The following is a 26,991-nucleotide window of genomic DNA, read 5'->3' as shown; positions in this document are numbered from 1 at the left end:
TGTCCTTTCCGGGGGGGCTGTCACCAGGGAGTGGAGGATGGGGAGAAGAAAGCCTCCCTGTATGGTCCAGGCATGTAGCAAAAACGGGACGGCCTGGACCACACGGGAAGGCTGTGGTCTCCCCTTCCCCATATCCCTGGTGATAGCTATCACAGGGACCTCCCCGGTCAAGACACCCCCAGACGGGACACCCCCTGGACCGGACACTTCAAGCTCCGGACTGCAGATTTTGATGTCCGGTCCGGGGTCTAGTCCGGGTCTGGTTTTTACACAATTCCGATCAACTCCTGTCATTTTTTAAACACGGCTGATTGGCTGCTGTGTTATCACCTTCCACTTTATCACTGCATTATCACTGCTTTATCACTTTATCAGGCTTAATACATCTGCCTTGGCAGCTTAGAAATTATACCTGAAATTGCCCTCCTTTGGCCCAATTTTGCAAGGTTCCTATAAGCGGCCTTATGGAGCCGTATAAAAAAAATCAGTGCGTCTTCCATTAATTGAGTCCGCAAGCTAATTGAATTGACCCCTAATAATTGTTTTACATTTAATTTTAGCATAGCAGCTATTAAAAACCAAGCGGCATGCTCTACGCAACATAGTTGATGTTATAAGGTAAGGGGATGATGCAGTAAGCCATAGGGAGTGATATAGATGGGAGAGATAAAGTACCAGCTCCTAGCTGCCATAGTACTGGAGTGTTTGAAAAATGTCAGGTGCTGAGTGAATGGTATTTTATCCTTTCTCCACTTCATCTCTCTCCAAAGCTTAAGGTGTCCATACATCTTTGATATATTGGGGCGATCCCCAACAGTTGGGTTGGGGGGATATTGAACATGTTTAAAAATCCAGATCCCTCAATCCTGGCAATAGGATCGGACAATTTTAACATGCATCATTTCCCGGATCCTCCGACTGTTCGACGATTATCGATGCCCACCGATGGGCACACCCTGAAGGCAGATAGGTGGCTTTGCAGTTGGTACCTGCTGATGTATGTGCCCCTAAGTATTTTTCCCCCCTTTTGGTAATTAATTTCACTCTACATTTCTTAAAATAAGCACATTTTATATATATATATATATATATATATATATATATATATATATATATATATATGTGTGGGTGTGTGTGTGTGTGTATATATATATCACACATATATAGTGTATATCATATTGTACTATTATTATAAGAGGTGCCCAATGTACATAGTCATATATATATAGATAGATATATGTGTATACATCTGCCATGACAAGTAATTCGGGAGCAATAGGGAGCTCGGCCACCCTTGCTGCAGTACATGTGGTCACTCTGTGGGGCAGGACGGAGGCTGCAAGCGCTGCCGCAGAGCAGTGTGTGTGTTGGGGGTAAGCCAGCGGGCTGTAGGACCCGGGAGGACGCGCTTGGCAGGCAGGCAGCAAGGCTACCTTAAACCCAGCCCAATGCCTGCTGCTGCGCCACTCTGCGAGCTGGATGGAGAGCCACAGCCTCAGAGCTGGAGGAGATCAGCAGCAGAAGCCTGCCCAGCACAGACACCTGTTCCCAGCCAGCAGCCCGGCAGCAGCAGCACTTGCACCTCTGCTGGTTCCCCCTCCTGCAGCAGAAGCAGCAGCAATACTGGAATAACAAAGCTTGCACCTGAAAAGTTTCCTCTTGATGTTGTTACATTTATTGATTCCATCCCCTTCTTGCTGGATGCATGCTGATGTGTGCAGGGTCTGTTATACAGCGCATGTGTCTTCCTGGAGTCAGGATCCATACATTCTGACGTAGCCTGCATATCCTAAAACATCCCCACACCTCTCCTGGGTGCTGGAAGTTGACATGAGCAGTGCTGATCTGACCCCCAATGGAGAAAGTCTGGATTCCCCCCCTGGTTGCTGCTGCTGGACAGGCTGAAGCCCTCCTTGCCGGCTTCTGCTACTACTGCTGCTGCTGCTGCTGAGGATGTGTAGGCAGCAATATGCCTAGTGGATGAGCTTCAAGTGCTGCTTCCTTAGACTCACAGAGGTTTGACCTTGAACCTGAAGCTCTCAGCCCAGAATATTAGTGTTTTTTTTTTTTTATATTGATGCACTGAATGGATTGAAGAGACACCATCCTCCCCCTTTCCACCCCTGTGGGTGATTCAGAGGATACAGTGTGTATATATATATACATATACCTGACCTGCTGCTCCTCTTTCATCTGTTTATCCAGCACCAGGAAAGGCAGAGAGATCTGATGGCTCCCTTGGGTGAAGTTGGGAACTATTTTGGTCTGCAGGATGCGGTGTCCTTTGGGAATGTACCCGTTTTGCCAGTGGATAACCCTATGTTGTTAAGTGACCACTTGAGCCAGTCTGAGGCAGGGGGGCTGCCCAGAGGATCTGCAGTCACTGACTTGGAACACTTAAAGGGGATCCTTAGGAGGAGGCAGCTCTACTGCAGGACTGGATACCACTTAGAGATATTTCCCAATGGCACTATCCAGGGCACAAGGCAAGACCACAACAGATTTGGTAGGTATTTCCCTTACGAACATGCAGTCACAATTTACATGGCATAAATTGCTGACTGCAGACATCCAATGCAGGTACTGTATGATTTACATAGCCAGGCGCTGTCACTGATTGGCTGGTGAAAAGAAAACTTACTCTGAAAATAACTGTTTTTTGTTGTTGTTTTAAATGTTGTGTGTGAATGGTCAAGAGGATCAGTTGTTGCTTTTAGTTGTCACAATACTAGAACAAGAATAGAAGTGATGGGTGATACTTTGTATGCTGCAGGCCAGAGTGTTCCCATGTATTGGCAGCTGATACTCCTGGCTATTGATCAGTGGTTTTATTTTTTTATTCCCCCCCCCCCCCCCTCTTTTAGAAATGAAACAGTTGTATTTTCCAGAGGCGTGGTGCAGGGTGATAATATGGGAATCACAAATGTGCCATTTGCTATCCAAAATTCCTGTATGATTGCAGAGGGGAATAGGGGGGTCCCATCTGCTGCATGCACGGATAAATCCATAGACCGGACTAATTTTAAATAAAAAGCATACCATAGGCTTATATTTCTATAGGGTGCTATTTGTGACTCAGCAGTAGGAGCTGGAGACTGGAGGACGCATGGCATACCCCCCCCCCCCCCCCCTTCCTCCTCTTTCTCTGTGATTTAACCCTTGGGACATTGTTCTGCATTGCTGCAAGTGTAAAGTCACCCACACACATACCAATGATAAAGGCACACATTGGTACCTCCAGAGCTTGGGAATGATGATCCATGTGACCAGCCGTTCTCCCTGCAGGGAAACTGCCAATGAGCCTGTGCCAACTTATGCCACCCTAGCAGTGGTACAGAAGGCAGGTTGGGGTGTGCTTTTTATGTGATCCAATGACTTGTGACAGTCCTGCAACATGCAGATCGCCTGTGCACAGTGGGCTTAGGGCAAGAAGCCACACACTGGGGTGTTTTATTAGAGGGTGAGATGTTTGCAGGCATTTATTAGTTAATAACTCAACTATGTATAGGACTATGGTGGGGAACTGGAAGATCCCTGGGTGATGCGGATGGCGAGCAGGAAGATCAGGATTGTGTGCCAGTATCCTGCAGGGTGGGTGCATTAGTCAGATAGGTGAGATCACCACCCGGACGGTGCACCCAGCCCGGGGACACTGCAGCAGGGCTAGGTGACAGCTTTGCAGTGATTGGGAAGTACTGCTGGGGTGTTTTATAATATACCTTTGGTATTTATTATAATATGCTGATGCCAGGCACCTTACTACTGTATAGAACAGGGTGCACGGTTTATATGGGGTCACTATAACACAAGTGTGTGTGCAGGGGGATCCTGTACTGTATGACGTCTGTTAGGTCAGCATATGATGCAGCACTGAGGACATATACAATGACTTACTTGACTATGGACCTCCCAGGTTGTGGATCTCCCCATGGGTGAGCCATACACGCCCCCCCAATTGGGATCACTCAGGGTGCAGTACTGTATTGGGCAAGGAATAGGGCTGCATCTTGTGCTGCTGATCGCCCAGGCACGGGCTCCACGCCTCCAGCAGGTGTCTTGTGTATGTGTGTGACCGTGCTCTCTGGGCTGCGGGCTGGTCCTAAGTTACGCCGGCTTCCACCGCACATGGGTCAGACCGCAGAGAGAAAGCAGCAGCATCCACGGTAATACTGAGTGCATCAAGGCAGTCGCTCAATTCCCTGCCTTTGGGACAGACGCGATCATTCTTAACACGTTGCTTGCCGAGGGGAACAGCCGGGCAGTTCCTGGCAGCTGTATATAAGGGGGCGGTATATGTAGCAATAGACGTACACCAATATTGTATAATCATCACACTTAAGATCCCAGGCATGTCTTAGAAGCCTTAGCCTATCCCATAGGTCTTTATAATACTGTATATACATGGTTGGACATTTTTTAATCATGTATAGTAGAGGTTCTTTAAGTTTTTTTTTTTTTTTTTTAAAGGGCATATCCTTTAAATGTGAAAGCATGTGGAAGGGAACTGCAGTGTCCCCTCCACATGCTTTACAGCAGGGAGCAGGTTGTCGGTGGCAGTGAAAGAGTTAACTTCTAAATACACACACATCATAAAACACACAGAGCCGCCTCCATAACAGTATAAGAATGTCATATTCTGGTCACCGGTGATAGCTTCCTCCTTCCCCTAAGCATGCTTTTCTAGCCATTTATCATTTGGTTAATATGTATTTCCAGCAGCCACTCAGTGGCAGAGAACAGTCTGGGAAGTTTCCCTCTGTGTTATACATTCCTGTGACTTTGTGCCCTGAAGCGCCGGTAAAATCTGCATTTTCCAACTTGAAAGCTATCTGCTTATCTCTCCTTGTTTTACATGTGTATGGGTGCTAATTGGTTTAAGTAATTGTCACTGTGAAAATCATGAGTGCCTCATGTCAAAACTAATTAATGCTGCATAGTTGGGGGCTGCTGGCTGATACACATGTAATACTTTATAATGTACAAACAGCATTTATGTATATGTATATATATATATATATATATATATATATATATATGTATATGTGCGTGTGTTCATTTGGCATCTTTACTAATGCAAGGCTGACTCATGTAATAAGATGTATAAGTGTAGGTGGGATTACAAAAATGAGGGGCACGTTGTGTGATGCAGTCTCCTTTAGCGTAGGACAAATCTAGTCTTTTTTTAAATTCAGTGACTCTTCATAATGTGGGCGTACCACTTGCATCAGCAGAACCACTGCATTTTACATCAGATGCAGGAGAGCAGGCAGAAAGGCAAAGTCACATCAGTAGGTGACCTTCTTCCATTGACGCATGGCACAGAAAATGTTTTAATGCTGCATTTCGTAGGCACATGATAAAAATGTGCTTGCAAAACCTGGCATCGGTCACTGGGCACCGCCGCCCTCCTTACTGCCACACTGCTTCCTACTGCAGAACATTGCAGATTGACTCAAAGTGGATTTGCATACAGGATCTTGGCAGAAATGGCATTTTTGATGTTGCTCTGGTGTCCCTGATGCCCTCTAATGTACTGAAACGATGGGCACACCTGATTGACTGAACATCTCAGAACATACAATAGTATTACAAATGGGCGAGGGCGGTGGTATTTGCAAATCAATGACAGATTTAATTTTAGGATTTTGAATGATCAGTGACAAATAGTTTTATTCCTAGTTTATCATTACATTTCTCAGTACATTCATATTTTATTAGGTGTCACCGGACTGTATAATTAGCTATACTTTCATGATGGAAGTTAGAGGTGAACTAAGTAGGGTATTAATTCCTGTATGTTCCTAACCTACCTATCATTTTGTAGAGCTGCTTACCTTTCTGTTATGTAGTTACAGCACATGAGCGAGATGTATCAAAGTTTTGAAAGAGATAAAGGCCCTCATTCTGGTTGACTTGCAAAGCAGCGAATTTCGCTACTTTGCGAGCCAACTAACGCAGCCCGTGCGAACACCCGCCCCCCCGATGGATGGCGAATGTCCTTGCAGGCATCCGAATGGATGCTTTGTATAAACATCCATTTGCAGCTTTGCAGGGGATACCTGCGCATGCATAAATCTACAATATTGGTCCCCGTTGCGATGTCACAACAGAGTGAATCGAATAGAATGAGGGCCAAAGTGCCAACCAATCAGCTTTTACTCTTAATACCCTTTCACACCAAGCCGGGAACCCTGGTTATTGCCAGGGCATGTTGACATGACCCTTGTCCCAGCTCGGTGTGAAAGGTTGACCCGGGCCATTCCTCCTGTTTTTTTCCCATGTCAGTCCTGGGTGGTTGCAGTTTGAAAGGCATGACCCGGGTCATTTGACCTGGATCATGCCTAAAAGGCATGTGTCATCTCCAGATATAAACCGGGTCCCGGCGGTGGTCTGAAAGGGTAAGCACAATCACTCCTTCACTTGTCCCTTCTCACATCTCTGCTGAACGACTGTCGGATGGATCTGGCAAACTGTCCTGACATCACCCTGATTGTGATCACAATATAAATGATTGTCATTTAATATCTGGCTTGGCTGGGTATATCTAGTTAGTGTCGCTGGGGAATGCTTTAGTGCAGACTTTCAAAATCTCCGCCATTACAGTCTGGGTTTTAAGTATATCTGTGCTTGTACACATGTGACTTAACCCTTTGAGGGCCAACATCTCTCTGACAGTTGATCAAAATATCCATTAAAAATGCCAGCGTCGCTCACATTTGTTATATAAATTCAAATAAAAAAATGTGTGTTAAAAAAGATTATATTTTCTATATAAGGTAAAAATTACAGGTAATTATGATTATTACAAATGTTTGCTTGGTAATTTTCACTCCTAGTTTGAGAAATTCACTTGGCACTCAAATGGTTAATTAGTACCTCAGTCAATTTGATTCAACATCTGGACTCAAGCATGGATAACATCCTTAAAATCTGGACTGATCGGTGTTTGGGAAACTGCATTAGCATGTTTTTAAGACCACTTATGCCCCTTTCAGACCACAAAATGCAGGTTGCACCGGGACTGTGAAATGGTTCAGTCCCGGTGCGACTCTGCATTTTGGTCTGTTCAGATTACTTCAGCGTACCAGCAATATTGCCGATTCGCTGACGTCATCTGGGGACGCGGCGGAGCGTCATCGGGGTCGGGCTAGGAGGCAGCACTTGCAGCTGGCGCTGCTCCAAGCACTGCCTCTTCCATTGGTATGAATGGGAAATGGGTCGCTCGACCAGATGAACCTGTTCACACCGCAAAGCAAAACGGCAATGAACCCTTCTTTTTTACCGATTCGTATTGTCGTGTTGCTACCGGATTGCCCCTTTCACATCGCACCAATTACCGGGTCAAGCTGGCAAGAAAACAGCATGAACCCGGTAATTAGGTGCAATGTGAAAGGGGTATAATACCGCTTTCACTTCACTTATTGCCGGGTCGCTGACATCATCCGAGGGGCAGGGCGGAACAGCAGCACATCAGGCGGGTACAGAGGCAGCACTAAGGTGACGCTGCTGCTTCCTCCATAGAAGTGAACAGGACCCGGGTCTCTCAACCCGAGTTACCCATTCATACTGCCCAGCAACCCGGGTCCGACCAGGGTAAAAACCTTCTTTTAACCTGGGTCGGAATGCCAGGTTGCTGGACCCTGGTTTATTCTTTCAGTGCTTTCACACCGCACAGAGACCCGGTTCGACCCGGCAACAACCTGGGTCAGACCCGGGTTTTTAGTGCAGTGTGAAAGGGGTATAACTTTGCAGTGTTCAGTGGCAAGATGGGTGTCCGAATTCTGCTTGTGACCTGTCACATAAGTTGGTCTAAATGTATATGGTCATAGTGACCATACAACAATAGAAGTACATACATGGGGAAGGGTAGAGTGCAAGTTAACTAATCAGAAGCATCACACTTACCTAGCACTGTATTCTTGAACTGAATTTGGCACTAGTATATTACATATTATATGCAGAAGAACTCACACTCGTTTTTCCCTTGTGCACGTTTACAGCACACAACTGACATAGCTTGTAGACTACGTCTGCAGTGTGTTACTGGGGCAGAGCCTCCAGTGCAGACAAGGTGAGAAGGAAGTCTCTGTCACGTCTAATCTCCAGGATTGTTTATCATGGCGCAAGCTTTCATATACAAGCAATGGCATGATTCTGCCACCAGCCCATCAGAAGCTATGGGTTTTTGTTTTTTTTCCGATAAGATTTTTATCTTCCCAACTCTTCCTTCAGCATTGCAGGTGATTTGAGGATCAAAGTAATTGGGCGACTGCTTGTATGGATGAGGTTAAGATTTGTGCTGTATTCTTGAGGTTAAATCATTGGACAAGCTGAAGAGCAGGGAGCAATCATGGGTGTTACTGACAACGTGAAAAGTCAACTTTCAAAGCATGTTCTAAAATGTATGAGGTGGGAGGTTGTTTTCGTGCCACAGTTACAGTATACTACATTGCTGCACGCTATTACACCTGCAGTGTTTGACCAGACAAATCTTCAGTGTGTCACATGGGATGTTGCTATGGCCAACCAATCAGCATCTACTTCTTATTTATGTATCACCTTCTAGAAGATAAGAGACAGGATCTGATTGGTTTTCCCCTGGGTGTTCCACCACTGGCCCTTCTTATCGGGCAGGGTTGGGGAACCTTTGGCACTCCAGCTGTTGTTGAACTACACATACCAGCATGCCCAGCAATGGTTTTAGCATGGCTAACTAGCACAACAGCAGCAGGGCATGCTGGGATATTTAGTTTAACAACAGCTGGAGGGCCAAAGGTTTCCCACCCCTGTTATAGACAATATATCTACAATATATTGGCTGACAGTCTGTAGGTTGACACTGTCTGGTTGACATGAATTAGGTCGACAGGTACAAAAGGTTTGGTTTTTCACATGTGTTCTCAACATTTGCTTGATTTACTATCCACGTGGACATCAATAGAGAATAGTTACCTTGCCCAAAAAATTGGTGAGCCCACGAGGGTACATGCTGGTATCGATGGTGGCCACATAACATGAAATATACAAGATTTGGCCCCAAAAAAACACAAAAAATGCATTGACCACTTATGTGTCGACCATTGTCATGTCAACCATAAGCATTCTTGACCTTTCATCTGTTGATTTTTTTTGTTCCTGTTAACCTCATGTCAACCTAATGACCATCAACAATAACATTGTCGATACAGTGTTCCCCACCCCCGCTGCATCTACAATGTCTTGGTATATGCATGTTTCTCTTTTTGTTTCAAGCGCCATTGGTCCTAACCAATTTTGTGCCGTAGGGAAAATGTTAGCTGATGCTGCCAGCTCAAATGATCATGCTACAAAATGGAAGCCACGCCATCTTCTCACTGGAAACTGGTCATGATTAGGGATGCCAATCCCGGGGCATTTTTTCAATCCCGGGAATCGGGATTGAAAAATGCTCAATCCCGGGATTGGCATGCCTAAAATAAAATTGCCCCTGTGCCCCCACACTAACTGACTTTTGGGGAGGGGGACAGGTGGCAGCGATGTGGAGACAGGCGGCAGGTATGATGTGGGTGGCCTGGCGGCAAGCAGGTGCCGGGGCCAAACACTTACTTTTGGGAAGCAGGTGGCTTTGGCGAGGAGGCAGGCAGCTGGGGGAGGTCCAGCGGCGAGCGGGTTCCGACGGTGGGGGTGTAGTGCTAGGGCTTGCGCAGCGTGACCTGTGACCTAATTACGCTGCGCAGGCCACACGCCGGGTCGGAGACAGCCAGGCAGCGTCTGAGCGAGGGCTCAGACGCTGCCCGGCATTAGACTGCGCATGCGCAGTCTAATCCAGGGATTGGATAATCCAATCCCGGGATTGAAATCCAGGACATTTTGGGGCCAAATCCCGGGATCCCGCCGATCCCGGGATTGGCCACCCTAGTCATGATGTAGTCACGCTACGAGAGAAATCTCATGGTCTGCTGGTGGCTTCTCCATCTGTCGATTCGCTGGCCCTGCTGAAGTGGAGAGTGACACAGAGGAGCTGGCACCAGATGTCACCATTCCAGTAATAGTCTGGGTGCTGGGCGATGTGATACACTGGGGCAGATGTATTAAGCCTTAACAGGAGATAAATGCAGGGGTGATAAAGAGAGATAAACATCCAGCCAATCAGCTCCTTACTGACTTTTCTTTAAACACAGCCTGTAACATGGCAGTTAGTATATGATTGGTTGGACGTTTATCTCTCTTTATCACCCTTGTATTTATCTCTTGTCAAGGCTTAATACATCTGCCCCATTGTGCCTGCTGTGCCTCTACAAGCACTGGGTGACCTACTGCATATGGTCCATGCCCAGGACCGTCTTTACTAAGTGGTAATACCTTATTCTGTTGACCATAATATCCATTTCACTTGTCCGCTTAGGCTGCATGTTATATGAATGAGGAGAGTATGGAGTTTATATATAGCATTTATCTGTTACATATTGGGGGCTTCACTGACGGCTACATATGTGATAATTATGGCAAAGGACAGCTCTTGCGTTAAGAGCTGTCCTTTGCGATCTGGCCAGCAATGTGCAGCGGGTTCCGGCAGCTCCCCCCTCCCCCCCTTACCCGGGGCTGCTGCGGGCGGGTGGGTTACACCCGGAAGAGGATTTACAATGCAGGGAGGATGAGGTCACAGGTACACGGAGCACAGCACTGTGCTGCCCGGACACAGGTGAGGGTGGTCGCGGCAGAAGCCCATAGGCTTCTATGGGGCATCACCATCTGTTTCTGGCAATGCCCCCCATCGCGGTAACCTTATTCTGTTTCAGAGCGAGTGAGTATTTTCTTTTTGCACCAATATTCTAGTCACAGTAGCCATGGTAGGATTTCTTACATGATGCTAAAGCATGCCTGAGAATTTAGCTCAGCCTAGGAGTTTGCTGGAAAATAAGTGTGAAAAGCAATAGAGTATTGCTGTACACTGCTGTAGGCCTGATCGAAATGCGAATGTATACTCAGCAGCTGGGCGAAAATATGCAAATCTCACAGTCGGCAGGATTTTTGCATTGAGACTCCAACTAGAGGCGTCACTGAACCGCTGCTTGTCTACAAAGATGCAACCATCGGATGCACATTTGTCAATTATCGATCTTCTCAGTAGCCCTGCAGCCATGGATCTGAGAAGCTGGAGCCATTTTGACTATGTACATGGCTGCTGTCAGTTACAGGCCCTCAAACTGGTTGCAACGCACCTGCATTTTGCATTTTAGTAGACACCATTACATGGAATGGGGAGAGGGGGCATCTTCTTTTCCTTCACCAATGATCCCTATTATGGTGAAAATCTCCTAATATCCAGTGTTTCATATAGGGCCAAGGTCCAAAAAGCTGTTATATATGGGGTGTGTTGTTCCTAGAAAACAGAGGGGTAAATGTGTAATGCGTGGAGATGTGGTATATATCCCATAAAGAACATTGGGCCTCATTATGGTCCACACGCAACGCTGTGAAACCTACATCACTGCCTGATTCCCATGGGAATGCCCAACGTTTTCATGGGAACACCCATGAATTGCTGGACGTTCCCATGGGACCACTGCTCGCACCCAGCATATGCACATGTGCAGAAATGCGCAGACAGAAAACATCGCTCCCCGTGCGAATGCGCAGGGGAGAGAATCAATCATTATGTGCAAGGTGATAATGATCCAGCCATTCAGCTCCTACCTGCCAATTTACATATTGGAGCTGATTGGCTGGTGCATTACCACCTTGCACATAATATTTTTTTATGGGGAAACATACCACTTCTCCATACTTCATACATTTACCTCAGAGAGACTGTGTATCGGAGATTTACTGTGGTACCCATCTTAGTACATTCCTAGGATACTTCTTTTTCTGTGAAAGCAGTTTAATAGCTATGTGATAAATGAGAATTATGATGGAAGGTATACACCGTACCGCAATGATTTATGTATTATCCCTAGTTGCCCCCTTGTTGTATTACATCAAGCATATAGCTTCAGTGCTACAGTAATGCTGTTCACTGCTAGCCCTGCTGCCAGTGTTGTGGTCAGCTTGGCTCGCTGTCTCTAATGTGTTTGAGTGACTCACAGGATACTGTGGTGCTGTTATATGCTCAATAAATATTTCCCATAAACACATACTGAGCTTGCAGGTTTTCATGTAACATAGAAACACAGAGGGAATGAATGGCCCTCTTAATGCGTTGCTGAGAAGCATAGTAAAACCAGACATGATTTATTGCAAAATCAATCCACCAAACCATGAAAAACGCAGGATCATCTTTTTTTCCCAAACAACAGAGAACATGGTATTTGGGGATCTATTGTACACTGATCTGATATAGGCAGAATGCTCTACAGTTCCAATTCAGTCCGTATTCAGGCCAGAAAGCCGATTCATCAAGCCATGCTGGTGAGTGTCACCATCTGATGGAATGATGGCTTTCTAAGCCCCCATTGATTGCCCTCCTTGCTGCCTGACTGTTGCAGTTGCTGTTACTTAGAAGATAAGAAGAGAACCAAATGGGAGTGGTCAGTGGAAAAGGGGGTGTGGCCAAGCCCCCTTTCCGAATGTGTATTGGCCTCAATTCACATCATGTACCCGGGGCCCCAGGATGACCTGGGTATCATGTTAGCAGCACTAACCCGCTTCCTGTGCCCTCCTCAGCTGCCCATCAGCTGTAATCCTGTATTGGCAGCACCCCTTAGCTCTATGGTGTGCGCTCACGCTCATTTTGCCCTCCCCTGGGAACAGAGACATGGTTCAGGGGTTCTGGGGAGAAATCACTAAGCAAGGGCAGGACGGCCGTCCCGCTGAGTCCCCCTGCAGTGCAACCTGGGAAATGTAGTCTTGGCAGGCCACTCAAACCCAAAGAGCAGCCAGCAGTGTAATAGAAGAAAACTACAATTCCCAGAGACAGAGGAGCTGCCTATCAAATATCGCTACAGTCTGATTTAGCCAGTACAGACCATTAAAAAAAGGTACTGTACCGGCTAAATCGGTACATTTGGAGGGTATGAGAATATAGACGATACCCAAGATTCCAGTGTTGTTTCAAAGCAGGCACTGTCAGTTAGGTGATAGTGTATGCTATCACTTTTCTGTTATCTCTTTGCCGGTACATACAACAGAACTTTAATAAATACAGTAGCCAATAAAAAAATGTATATATCTGGTTGCTGTAATATGTCTTCAAAAAGTTACAGATATTTTACAAAATATTATAGGAGATGTATAGTAAAAAACAAATGTTTCTGGTTTCCTGGTCAATAATGTTTCAAATTCGCCCTGATGTCACAGATGATGACATCACTATGCAAAATGAATGCAGATACTGGGTGATACAAAAGAGACATTAATATTATATATAACTGTATACTAATTTGTTAAAAATACAATCTTTTTAATGATAGATGAGTGATACAATCATTGGGTTTGAATGATACATACTTGAATATCTTCAAGACTCATAGCCCTTTAACACCGCACCTTGGACCCGGGTAATTGCTGGGTTGCTGACCTGTCAACCCGGGTCAAGGTGTGGTGTGAAATTGCCAAACCCAGATTAACCCACCAGGTAAAACAAACCGATTTATAAGAAGGGTTAAAACCGGTTCACCCTCTGAATTACGGACGACCCAGGTTTAATGTGAAAGCGTCAGAGATCGAGATCCCGGGTCGGACCTAGCTTTGCGATCTGAAGGGGTTATTAGGGACATCTTCATGGAATGGCTAAAGTGCCATTTGCCAGTTTTTACTACCTATGTCAAGTCTGCTGTTCATTTAAAGACCAAAAAAAAAAAAAAATATATATATATATATATATATATATATATATATATATATCTGTATTTGTGTATGTATGTAGTCTTAAGCTCCTGTAAACCATTTCAACATGACGTAGGCTTAACTTTTAAATGTGGAACCTATTTATTTAAAGAATTATTCAGGTTTTGCTCAATTAGCATTGTCATATTTCTGTGAAAGATTGCTCCACAACCCATTTCACTCCCTTTCATTAATTACAGAACGAGCTAATTAAAAGTTATGGTGTTGATTCAGTTAGCTGTGAGACATGTTCCAGAACTTGATTCCTTATCACACCTACGGTAGATTGCCGGTTTTCGTTTGTCCCCATAAAGATGCTCTAAAGATGCTCATGGAAATATGCAATTGTTTGCAGTAGAGTTGTACTATGAATGCGTGTGTGTGTGTGTGAATATTTTTTTAACAAGTGTTTGTGAAGAACAAATGTGCTTTTAAGTTCATGTTGTCTGTGTAACTGGTACTTTAGACAGATTATGGGATTTCTCGCCTTGATCACACATTTGTCCTGTACCTGTTCTGTTGCATTGTATACGTAAAACCTGCCTCCTGATAGGTTTTCGAGTCTCTTTAAAGATTTACCGTAACTTGTGCAAACCTGTTCCAAAGCACCTCCTCTTGGCTGTGCATTCTTAGCTCAGACTTCAAGCTGTCTAAGCATTATGTGACATTAAAAGAAAACCCAAGAGAAAAAAAACAAAAACCACAGAACAATGAAAATAATAAAAAAACAGAGAAATAGCAAAAACGTCAAATAAGAAGGGAAAAATACTCTGGATTACCTTTTGTGTAATCTCTACCTCTAAATTTTCTGTGGGCCTGATTCTTATATGAAAGTATAATATGAAAGTATATATGAAAGTATAGCAATAAAGCAAGTAACTGCACCTGGGAAAACCATGCTGCACTGCAGGGTGACAATTAGATTTGGGAGGGGTTTGTCCTAACGGGAATCTAAATTGCAGTGTAAAAATAAAGCTACATTTGTGGACTACATGCAAAAGCAGCCACTGTTTACCCTGCATAGAAAAAAAATCTGTTGGCGCTTCTGGCCTTTGTATTAAAGACAACAATAAAGTGTAAATGGAGTGTTTTGGATTTGATGATATTACTGTTTTTTTTTAAATCCTGTGGCTAAAACTGCCAATTAATAATGACTTCCAGAGGCTGCTGCTGACTATACTTAGCAACAGTACCACTGTCTAAGAGCATAAGCTATGTAACATTTACACTGAGTGACTTTCTGAAGTCACAGCTGAAAAGGGGTGTCATGCATGACTAAAATGTGTACAGGGCTCTGTAAAATGACACAAGACACTAAGAAAAAGAACAAGACTTTTTTTTTTACACTTTTTTGAGTAACCCGGTAGGAGGGGGCATGGTGCCCAGCATGCCGCATTCCGCCTCGTGATGCAAAATAAAAAAAATTGCAAACTATACAGCACAATCTTACTGGTAGCCCCCTGGCTGCGCAGCTGAACTGCGAAGGGCGGTCATGTTTCAGCACACAGCAGCTGCGTATGGTTTCCCAGACCCCGTCCTGCCAATGCCGTGTCTCCACCATGATAACACTGCCACCTTGTCTTCGTTCCCTGCCGGTCCTTAGACTTAGCTTGCATTTTTGACTACAAGTCCCATCACGCCTTGCCACAGTTTGGCTATTAGGCAATGCTAAAACTCTGGCAAGGCATGCTGGGATGTGTAGTTTCACAATAGCTGGAGGGCCACAGTTTGGCCAAGCCTAGTTTAAGGCTTGTGCATATGCAGACGTACTAGAATCACACTATTTAGCACTTTTGGGACTAGAGCTGAATCAGGTCCAAAGTACGGTCTTAATTATTTTCACAGGTACCTACAATATTAGCATTGCCATGCGTACATCATACATGTATACAATATAACCTAACAAGTATCTATGTGTTTATTGGGTTCCTTCAGCCACCGCACAACGCTCCTGTCTTGTAGATGTATGCACTTCCTTGTCTTGCTGGGTCTCTTCAGCAGACACAAAACCATGATCTACATGGGAAACACACAACAAAGGTTTGGGGGGAAGAAAGACGCTGTGACTTGCTGGCTTTGGCTGATGTTCAATGTTTGCCACTAATCAACATTTTGCCATTTTTAGGGCAGTTGTCAGTAGGGGGAGATCCGCCCCCCAATGCAGGTACAGACTGGTGCTAAATGTGACCGTTCTATTTTACAATGTTGTAGCTGCACTCTCGTATATTCACTGTTCATTTCAATGGATTTGTTTCCCAACCTGGCCTATTCCTATATGACATATCTTGGGCCTCTGGGCACAATTCTGCGCTTAAGTATTTTTCTATTTCTGTTTTGTATACCTGTTTATGCATCACGTACAGATGTATGCATATTCCGATCATCGTACCGTGTCTCATGCTCTCAGCACACTGACACCCACTATAAAAGCGATAATTATAACCTCTCTGTAATGACTGCAGATCAGATGTATGTCAGTATGGATTACTCATTAATCACTTTCACATGTAGGGATAGAGGCGGCTCTCAAGCGGTTTCGTTTTTTTTTTTTGGTTTGTGAGATCATTTTAAGATATTTTCTGGGTTCTGCGTTCTATCTGTTTTATTTAGTCTGGTTTTTCTGTGAAAACACAAACTGTTGAGCAATCAGTTATTGTCAAAGGACAGTTGGGGGTTAAAAGGGGTCTCCCAAAATGTTGGGTGGTCTCCTGGACTCCTGAGAGTGACCGGTTTCCTGCAAAGAAACATATACTGTGGGCAGAACCCATCATGACCAAATTCTAGTCATTACGCTCCTCTCGGCGCAGTGGGGACAGGCAGTCAGACCAGATGATGGCATACTTGCCTACTCGTTAGGATAACCTTCCAGGAGGTCCCTGTGGGACGGACAAGGGCCGGGTGTTCATCATTGCTGTACCTACTTCACCGGAGAGGTGAATGGGATTTGCAACAGTAGTCGTGTAACAGTAGCTTTAACCCTGTTCACTCTGCAAGACGAACCTGGGTTAGTGGTTGGTCTTTCCTTTGACATTAAATGCTGGCTATACATAAGGATTTAACTGAACCAGCATCATATGACCCTGCTCACTGTTTACACTGCAGCCTTACCCGGGTCCAAATCTGGGTCACTTATTTTTCATGGACCCATTTTAACTGAGCCGTGATCCGGGTGGACCAAGCAATAACCCAGGTTATTGCATCACTGGGTGGTATTCAATGCCCCTGACAGCAAGGCATACAGCGAGCAGTGCCAATAGCTCGCCATGAAGAGTATTCAACTCCGTCCCCTTCACTCGCCGATTCCACCCCACTGGTTCTTTTCAGCAAGGTGGAAATGGCGAGTGTGGCCATCAAAATGGCGGGGCTCACCACAAATTGCAGCAGACTCAAGGATTTAAGGGAATCCTTGGTTGGACAGCAAGGATGGTTTTTCCTTGCCGAATATAAGCCACCCCCGCTGTACAAACCCGGCACATCTCAGAGAACTTCCATACAGTATCCCAGACTAGGTGAGTATGGTTTATGGCAGGCATGGCCAAACTATGGCCCTCCAGCTGTTGTGAAACTACTAGTCCCATCATGCCTTGCCACAGTTTTGCTATTAAGGAATGCTAAAACTATGGCAAGGCATGCTGGGATGTGTAGTTTCACAACAGCTGGAGGGCCACAGTTAGGCCATGCCTGGTTTATGGAGATGTTCGCAACCAGTGGTATTACTACTGGCCTTTTAATGTGACACCTTAATGTCACTCCAAATATAAAAAAAATGTATCCAGATATTGGAGCTATAATAATGCCACTTGTCCTGTAACATTATGGTCTTGTGTTAGTAAAAATAGTGATGACAAAACTCCAAATTCATTTGTTTCTAAAGTAAAATCGAAACAAAAATATGATCTAAATACCCGCAGCAATTTCAAAGAATATGGTAATAATCTAGAATGGACAGAGGCTGCATCTATACAGTACATGTGTGATAATAACCACAAGTCTAATGTCCTCTCTGGCCTCTCTTCCATGGTAAGATTGCCAACCAGAGAGCTTTATGACAGTAGATAAGACCGCTCAGGTGTGTGAAAAGTAACAGGGAATGTATAGTAGCTCCAGGTGAAGGCTGAATGATAACAAGACTGTTTAACACCCTATACATCCCAGATTATGTATATATCGAATAGTAGCCATGTCATTTTACATACAATGTCTCAAATGAGCTCCCATTCACTGCCCTGGTATATCATAAGGCCTTGATGCATCGGTGACTATCTCCGGATCTGATGCGTAGGGGTCCGTGCAAGATAATGACATACGGTTTTACTCTTTTCACACGATTTATTGTCTAGAAAGGGGCCAAATTGTACTACTGTATTGCCAGAGGCGGAACTACCATTGGCTCAGCAGGTGCAGTACACCGGGCCTTCTGAGGACTAAGGGGCCCAATGCTAAGCTTGTCACCCTCTTCCTGTCACCCACTGTTTTTCCCTGTCACACTCAGGATGCCTCCCCCTGCTTCCCTCTGTTTCTCCCTGTCACCCACTGCCATGTTGCATATTGTGAACTTGGGTTGGGGTGGAGGAGGGGGCCCCAATTATAATTTTGCACCTAGGCTCACCACCCACAAGTACCGCCACTGTGTATGGCCAACTTTAGTGTTAAGACATTTCTTCATCACTATCGATATGTGAACTGCTTGTCATATGACTGCTCTAGATTTCTACTTTGGACAGCTCCAGGATCCAAGGTTCATAATATACAGTAGCAAAAGTGAAACCGAGGACATCTACCTTTAACGTGACCGTAGTTTGTGCACAGACGTAAAAGGCGTAGACTATTAGCAGTATTGATCAAATAAATCTATATAGCGTTTATTTCCTCACTTATACGCATAATATTATTTTTGGGCGATTTATCAAACCTTCTAAGGAGCACACAAGGAATGTTGCTTATACTGTAATAACCAATCAGATTCTTGTTTTATCATTTTGTACATTGTACTAAATGATAGCTATAATCTAATTGTTTAAAAATAGAAATAAATAGTTTTCAAGTTGTCCTGCTTAGAAAACAGGTTAAATCACCCTCCCCACCCGCTAAGTGCTCAACTAATTGGTGCCACTATGGTAAATAACAGAGAAGTGACAAATGCGTCTTATTTCGCTGTATTGTTTATGTTCCTACATATTTATTTATATTATTATTAACAATTTCTTAGCACACACATATTCCGCAGCGCTTTACAGAGCTACATATATTCCCTACCACATGTACATGCACACACAGACATTCTAGGGTTAATTTTGTTAGGAGCCAAATAACCTACCAGTATATTTTTGGATTGTGGGAGGAAACCGGAGTACCCGGAGGAAACCCACGCAAGTACGGGGAGACTATACAAACTCTGCACAGTTAGGGCCATGGTGGGAATCGAATGCTAACCATTACACCATCCATACTGCCCTACATATGATGCTCCTTAGACCTGACCACAGGTCACATTGTATACAGAAGGTCTGCATAGGCTGAAGGCCTCACACACAGGTCAATACTTTTATTGGGTTTGGGGTCCACAGGATACCAGTTTTTGTGTTCCTGGTGTGCCAGTATGGTAGCCTAAAATTGACTTTTTCATTGACATCTAGGAAAGGCTGTTTTTACTTGACTAATAGACTCTTGTTAATCATGGAAAAATATAATTATTAGATTATTATTACTGGCAGTTTTGCGGCTTGTCCCTTTCCATAAAGACTGGGCAAAACTGGGCCACCGCCAGCCATACATTGCCCAAACCTGACACTGGGGCAGATGTATTAAGCCTGGAGAAGAGATAAACTGGAGATAAAGTGAAAGGAGATAAAGCACCAGCCAATGAACTGGGTTTGAAAATGACAGTTGAGTGTTGATTGGCTGGTGCTTTATCTCCTTTTACCTTATCTCCAGTTTATCTCTTCTCCAGGCTTAATACATCTGCCCCACTGTCGGATGTTGAGAACAGGGGCTTGTGTTAGCACGATGAGAAGATAATCACATGTACTGACCGATAGTCGTTGACTTCGAACATATTTATCTGATTCTTGTATGGGAAGTGCGGCCATCTTTGGTGGCGGCATCCACACAGATCCTGTAACCCGTGTGGTGGTCTTTGCCTCATCTCCTGCCGCAGAGCCTGGTAAAATTACTAGAACAGAAAACCTGCCCATAAAATACCAAGGAGCCTACGACTTCTTTCTAGCTGCTGTTTTGTTTCCGACTTGTGATTTATAAGTCATGCTCTGTTGGTCAACACAGGAACACAAGTGAATCAAAGTCACTGACCTAATTACTAAAGTGGAACGAAGGCAGAAAATGAAAACCTTTTATTTATTTTTTTCCCCCGCGATTTTCTGTAGATGGATGATGTAACATGGATGCGCCTGTCCACTTATTTGGATTATTCTCCTTTTGAGAAAATGATGGAGAACTGCTATTAGCCTTATTGTTATTATTATTATTATCATCCTTTACTTATATGGCGCCCAGTTACAGAGTACATAAATGAATAAGCAAACAGTGACTTAAGGTGCCCATATACTGACAGATCCGGCCGAGAAATTGGCCTAAATCGGATGTTTGACACCTCATCCGACACAATGTGCGGTCCCGTGCGCATTAGGTTGGACCTACTGCTGCAGGTTCAATCTGTCGGATCGGACCCATCAGTGGCATTTCGCGGGTGCTTATTAGCACCCACGATGTGTTGTTCTGATCCATAGGTGTGTACCAGCAGTGAAGCACCGCTGTCACACACCTATATGCAGCAGCGGGGTCTGGGCAGCTGTGATCCGGGCAGCGGCCGCTGGGAAGCGGCATCCAGGCAGCGGGGATCCGGGCAGTGATGGCTGGGAGCTTGTAGCGCTATTTGCTGGGTGGTGGGGCGCCAAATTGTAAACAAGCCTCCCGGGGAGCTGCCGGGGGCTCTCAAGGGCAAACTGGTCCGGCTTGTCCTTAGGACAAGTCGGACTAGTGTATGGGGGCCTTTACAGTTGAATATAAAAGAGGAAAAGTACAGGGTATATAACCACAGCTGCATCAGCAGAGGACTCTGGAATAATTATCAGGGGGAACAACACAGTGACTTAGTTATATAGAATAGAGGACGAGTACAGGGTATATAACCATAGCTGCATCAGCAGAGGACTCTGGAATAAATATCAGGGGGAACAACACAGTGACTTAGTTATATAGAATAGAGGACGAGTACAGGGTATATAACGATAGCTGCATCAGCAGAGGACTCTGGAATAAATATCAGGGGGAACAACACAGTGACTTAGTTATATAGAATAGAGGACGAGTACAGGGTATATAACCATAGCTGCATCAGCAGAGGACTCTGGAATAAATATCAGGGGGAACAACACAGTGACTTAGTTATATAGAATAGAGGACGAGTACAGAGTATATAACCATAGCTGCATCAGCAGAGGACTCTGGAATAAATATCAGGGGGAACAACACAGTGACTTAGTTATATAGAATAGAGGACGAGTACAGGGTATATAACCATAGCTGCATCAGCAGAGGACTCTGGAATAAATATCAGGGGGAACAACACAGTGACTTAGTTATATAGAATAGAGGACGAGTACAGGGTATATAACCATAGCTGCATCAGCAGAGGACTCTGGAATAAATATCAGGGGGAACAACACAGTGACTTAGTTATATAGAATAGAGGACGAGTACAGGGTATATAACCATAGCTGCATCAGCAGAGGACTCTGGAATAAATATCAGGGGGAACAACACAATGACTTAGTTATATAGAATAGAGGACGAGTACAGGGTATATAACCACAGCTGCATCAGCAGCGGACTCTGGAATAAGTATCAGCATGGCAGTAAACCACAGGATTTGGTGCCATCAAAGATGATTGAAGTAAGAGAAAGAAAAGCACATGAGGGCAGAGGGCCCTGCTCGTTATATATTATCACATATATTCAGTCTGCATTGAGTACAGAGTTCATGTTAAACTGTAAAAACTCTGTTCCCTCTGTTTTCTACAGTACAAACCTATAGTGCAAAAGAAGCATGAACAGACCTTGTATATTTTCAAAGCACTAGGACACACTCAATTTCTCCATGTGGTCGACACCCAAAGGGTCGACAAAGTCAAAAGGTCGACAGGAAAAAAAGGTCAACTTAGGGCCTCATGGCTAAAGACTTCTGCACAGAATTTTCTGGTCCCAGGGAAAATTAAACCAGCGATGAAGGGCGATTAGTCTGTTGGGACTCTGAGCCAGTGCTTGTCCTGTAATCCAGCCCTCTCTGTTATCAGTCCATTATATAATGTACCACTGTCATTGTCAGAGCTGCGTGCAGTGTGTTACACTGTGCTGACTGGTAGCTAGATGTGTATTGATGGTAATACTAAGTTAAGACAAGTGCACGATTTAAGTTCAGAACTTCTACTGTGGGGATAGTGCTATATCATCTGGCCATATCGTCTTCTTTATGGGCGCTAGCATTGTGATCTAAATGGCAACATTACCCCGGCAGTTAAAAAACATTTTTAGGTGGCCCTTAATAGATGAGCTGTCAGTTTTCCAGGTAGATAAGCGCTGCCAATCAAAAATCTAAACCTTATTATAATCACCTGAGTGGATTTTGTGTTGCTCATGTTATAATTGTGCTGACACTTGCATTTATTACCCAACATTATAACTAATGCAAACTGTGTTTAACCTGAATGACAAAGAGAACAGATAGAGGGCCAGATGTACTAAGCTTCAAAAAGTGATAAAATGGAGAGTGATAAACAGCCAGCCAATCAGCTCCTGCCTGACATTTTCCAAACACAGTCTGTGACATGGCAGGTAGGAGCTGATTGGCTGGCTGTTTATCACTCTCCATTTTATCACGTTTGAAGCTTAGTGCATCTGGCGCTGTGTGATTATTCCTGCATGTTGCTAGTGGAAGGTTTCTGTTCTATACTACCATGAGAATCTCATCTGTCCAATATATGTTCTCAATGTAGCTGTGCAAATAAAGGAACTAACTTTGTCTAAATGGTTATGCGTACTTATTGGTTCCTTAAACCCTGCAATGTATTGCTTGTGTGAAACGGATCACATTACTAGCAATTACATCTACAGTTTAATATTATTGAGACGTACAGGCAGAAAGAGGGCCAGATGAGCTAAGCTTCAAAAGTGACAAAGTGGAGAGTGATAAACAACCAACCAATCCGCTCCTACCTGACATTTTTCAAACCCAGCCTGTGAGATGGCAGCTACGAGCTGATTGGCTGGCTGTTTATCACTCTCCATTTTATCACTTTTTGAAGCTTAGTGCATCTGGCCCTAAGTGAGGTGCATAACCATTCCTCCGCCATGCCAGATTTCGATTTGTCTCTGTCCCTCCAGATAATTTATGTAAGCAAACCAAAATCACACCTCACATACAGCGCAAAAGTAATTTTGGGGAATTAAATTCATCGCTGTGAATGTACCTTTCCAGAATGGCACATCATGCCAATCCACGATGCACATATTACCTGTACTGATTACAGCTGGTATACCGATAGGCGTCCTTAGAGAGGATCCTTAGAGAGGCATCTGTTATTTTGAATCTGGGGCTGTACGCAAGCCAGTTGGAGCTTGTCTACCAGCAACCAATCAGGAGCAGCTACAATGACATAACATGCATAAGGGGCTACTGTAGGGTGTAATGTGACTAAAGAGCACTACTGTGTGGCATAATTTGTATTGGGGTACGATTGTGAAGTTACAGCTCTGCTTTGGTGGGCACAGATGTCTCTTCCACTGTGTTTAGCACCCTACCCTAAAGAAAACCTCTAGTGAACACTATCTAATCCTCTACATCTGCTAGGATTGGGCTTATAGTCAATTGGAAAAATGCCTTTCCTTTTTACTTATGGGTGTGACCTACAGATGTGTCCTACTAGATCTTTGCTGTGTATAGCAGTGTTCTATAGCATGGCGGAGTGTGGCATGCCGCATGCATACATAACCACCACCAGCCCCACTACAGTTTACGCATAACCGGGGCGTGCGTAAGAACATGACCCTCTGTGCCGCAACATTTTATCTAATAGGAATTATAGTCATTACAAATGTATTGCTTTGCAAATGTTGTCACTACAAATATATTAGATGATCTGCCAGGGGTACCCAGGTGGAAGATGACAGAGAACTGCTGGTACAGAGGCACTGCGGTTGCTTGCTTACTACATATTGGGCCTTATTTTGGTTCACTCTTTCTGACAAAATCCTTCTTAGATGGACAAAACCATGTGCACTACAGGTGGGGCAGATGTTACTTGTGCAGAGAGAATTAGATTTGGGTGGGGTTTTACTTCAAAGTTAGATCTATATTGCAGTGTAAAAATAAAGCAGTCAGTATTTTCCCTGCACAGAAACAAAAAAACTCACCCAAATCTAATTCTCTCTGCACATTTTACATCTGCCCCCCTGCAGTGCACATGGTTTTGTCCATCTAAGAAGGATTTTGTCAGAAAGAGTGAACCAAAATAAGGCCCTTAATGCAGTTGAAAGGATCTTGGCTGGTTGGAGCAGTGTTAATGCTGACTAAACTTCCCTTCTCCTGCCCCTGATTCAGCTGCAGGAGCTGCGTGGACGAGTCCTCAGTGACTGTACTGCTGCATGCTGATGCATACATTGGCTTGAACTCAATAATGCAGAACCTTCCTATACTGTATATATTGCTCTCCACTATGCATTCATTTATCACCATTGGCTCATTTGAATTTAAAGGGCACAGTAGCTGCATCTGTTTTTGATGAGATCATAATTAAACTTTCTAAGTAGATTTAAACTTTTCGTAAATTCCCTAATACTGACATACAGATGTGACCACATACATCTCTCCTCCATGCGCTACAAGACGTGTTACACATAACTCCAATCCTCTTTGGGGGCGGGGCCCTCCTTCAACGGGTATCGCATTGTTAATCGCATATGCTCTAACATATGCGATTATTAATGCAAGGGACAGCTCCCTTCCGATGCGGCCACGGCGCTGGACTTCCGGGTCTGAGACCCAGGAGTCCGTCTGTGCATGCGCAGTGAGCCCGAGCCAGCCGCAGGGCATGCTGGGAGGGATCCGTGACGGATCCCTCACACAGTGCTGCGGTAAGAAGCCCAAAGGCTTTTGCAGGGAATTGCCAGCTTTTGCTGGCGATTCCCTCTGCAGCGGGGTTAATAAGGAATGCCTAATAGGGACATTTGGCCCATGAAATATGTTTTCCAGTAGTATCATGGCAGCTATTGAGACGTTGCTTCTATCAGTCAGATAAGTGGAAATCTCCGTCTTATATTTGATGATGCACTACTACAACGCCAATCATATCTGTTTGTCCGGGTGTAACAGTAGATTACAATATCAGCAATATTGTGGTGCAAGTTTTCATATTCTAGATCTAGATGGAGGCTTGAATTGCTGGGAAGTAGCGGTCTCATCACCTGTAACAGTGCAGCCGCTTACCCCATGAATTTTTTTTCTGCTGATTTTCGATGTGGAGGCTAACACCAATTTTTGCTGCTTTTCCCCTTTATGAGCAAATGGGATTCTTTCTGCATCCTTACTGTAAGGGATCTGATCAGATCCATGCAAGTGGCAGGATGTAACGCCATTGGATAGTACATCCCACCCTCGATGTATCTCTGGGTTATTTTTGCCATAGTCCAGCTGTCTTAAATTAAGTGTTATTAGTAATGCATTTTCTGGTAATTAAGATACTTTGTTGTTGGTTATAAATACAATACATATTTTCTAGTTAGGAAATTGGCTTTTGAGCCTTGAATCCAAGGGGGCTATTCAATTAGGGGGGATATGTGGCTGCGCTTATCACCATTTGTTACTGTACCCAGAATTTGTTTGCCATTATTGGGATGCATAGAAACACCCAGCAATGTTGGTAACACAAATGTTTGTACTTGGAGCTTAACGTTTTTTAGAGCGGTCTCTCCATATGTTACCATGACATGACAGGGGGAGAAGTCATTCGCGATCCCCCTTGAACCGCTCAGAAACCTCCCGGGTGACAGAACCACATACGATACACCATACACAGGCATTTTGCATACAACGTATCGCATGAAATCTCAGCCAAGCCTGCTGAGATGTGATAAATCTATCGAGCAGCAAGTACAATCTTCATGCTCCAATGCTATGCGCACAGGACCGCATATCGGTCTTGATATCAACAACATGCGATATTGACACTTTTCATGCGATTTATAGCCGCAATCGCATAAAAAGTGACCAAATTGCAAGTAAATCGCCCTAGTGTAAGGGAACCATAAGCGGAATAAGCAGAACTTTGTGTAACATGGAAATGTCACTACACGGCGAACTTCAGTCCATGTTAAATCTACATGTCCAGTCATAACAAAATTCCTTTTGTGTACCATGCAGGGAAATGTAGAACTGCTGAACCCTTTATGACAACTTGTCCACTTAAATGGACATTATTCAAAATGTATTGAGTTGAGCTGTGTTGTGCTATTGAAATTCCAATTTCCCTTTAAATGTATGAAAATATAAGATGTTATCAGATCAAAATATCTGATTATAACGAATCGCAATGCTTTGGAGTACGAGCTACAATGCTTTATGTTCTAAAAAAGGAAAATCGACTAAACAATATTTTTGTGAGGGTTACGTACGGGCTTATTTGTTGATATTACCAGTGTCACTGGAAACATGCAATTGGTCATAAAAAGGTTAAGCTAATAACGAGGGGACAAATATACCCCAGAAATAACATGTAATGTACACGTAAAGTCCAAAACGATGGTGATAAATGTAAACAAATGTAATGTTACTGCTGTTTAGGGATCATCTAGTTTCTCTTCATGAGCAGACAGTGAGATGCTCCCTGTGTTCTGTTATGGACCTCACCTCAGTGAGAGCATCTGCGGTGTTTGGCTCCAGAACAGGTCAGAGATGGGAAAGTGGCCTGTAGAAAGAAAACCAAAAGTGACACGCCGCGCTCTCCGAGGATAACATATTGAGGATATTTGCATGAGTGAACCGACCTCCATCCCTCCGTCCTATTCGTGAGACATTTGGGTAGCAATGTGTGGTCCGCAGGCAGCACAAATCGAGGAACAAAAGAGACAACAGGAGGCAAAGGAAAGACCAGAAAATCAGTTACAGAACATGTG

General features: G+C 44.2%; 1 protein-coding gene across 2 annotated transcripts in view; it reads left to right on the top strand.

Moving 5' to 3' along the window:
* The first annotated feature begins 1,455 nt into the window (after positions 1-1,455).
* FGF9 (fibroblast growth factor 9) overlaps positions 1,456-26,991 on the top strand; it is a 50,568-nt gene continuing 25,032 nt past the window's right edge. The window contains exon 1 of one of the 2 annotated variants that reach the window (XM_083169920.1): positions 1,456-2,506. In XM_083169920.1, the coding sequence (XP_083026046.1) occupies positions 2,230-2,506 (277 nt within the window). In that variant the 5' untranslated portion in view covers positions 1,456-2,229. The remainder of the gene's footprint in view (positions 2,507-26,991) is intronic. The other variant, XM_083169919.1, reaches the window with a different exon arrangement.

Source organism: Crinia signifera, chromosome 2 (assembly GCF_055691185.1).
Source record: "Crinia signifera chromosome 2, ASM5569118v1, whole genome shotgun sequence".
Taxonomy (NCBI): Eukaryota; Metazoa; Chordata; class Amphibia; order Anura; family Myobatrachidae; genus Crinia; species Crinia signifera.
The sequence above is the reverse complement of the archived record's forward strand: the minus strand, read 5'-3'. Positions and strand labels throughout refer to the sequence as shown.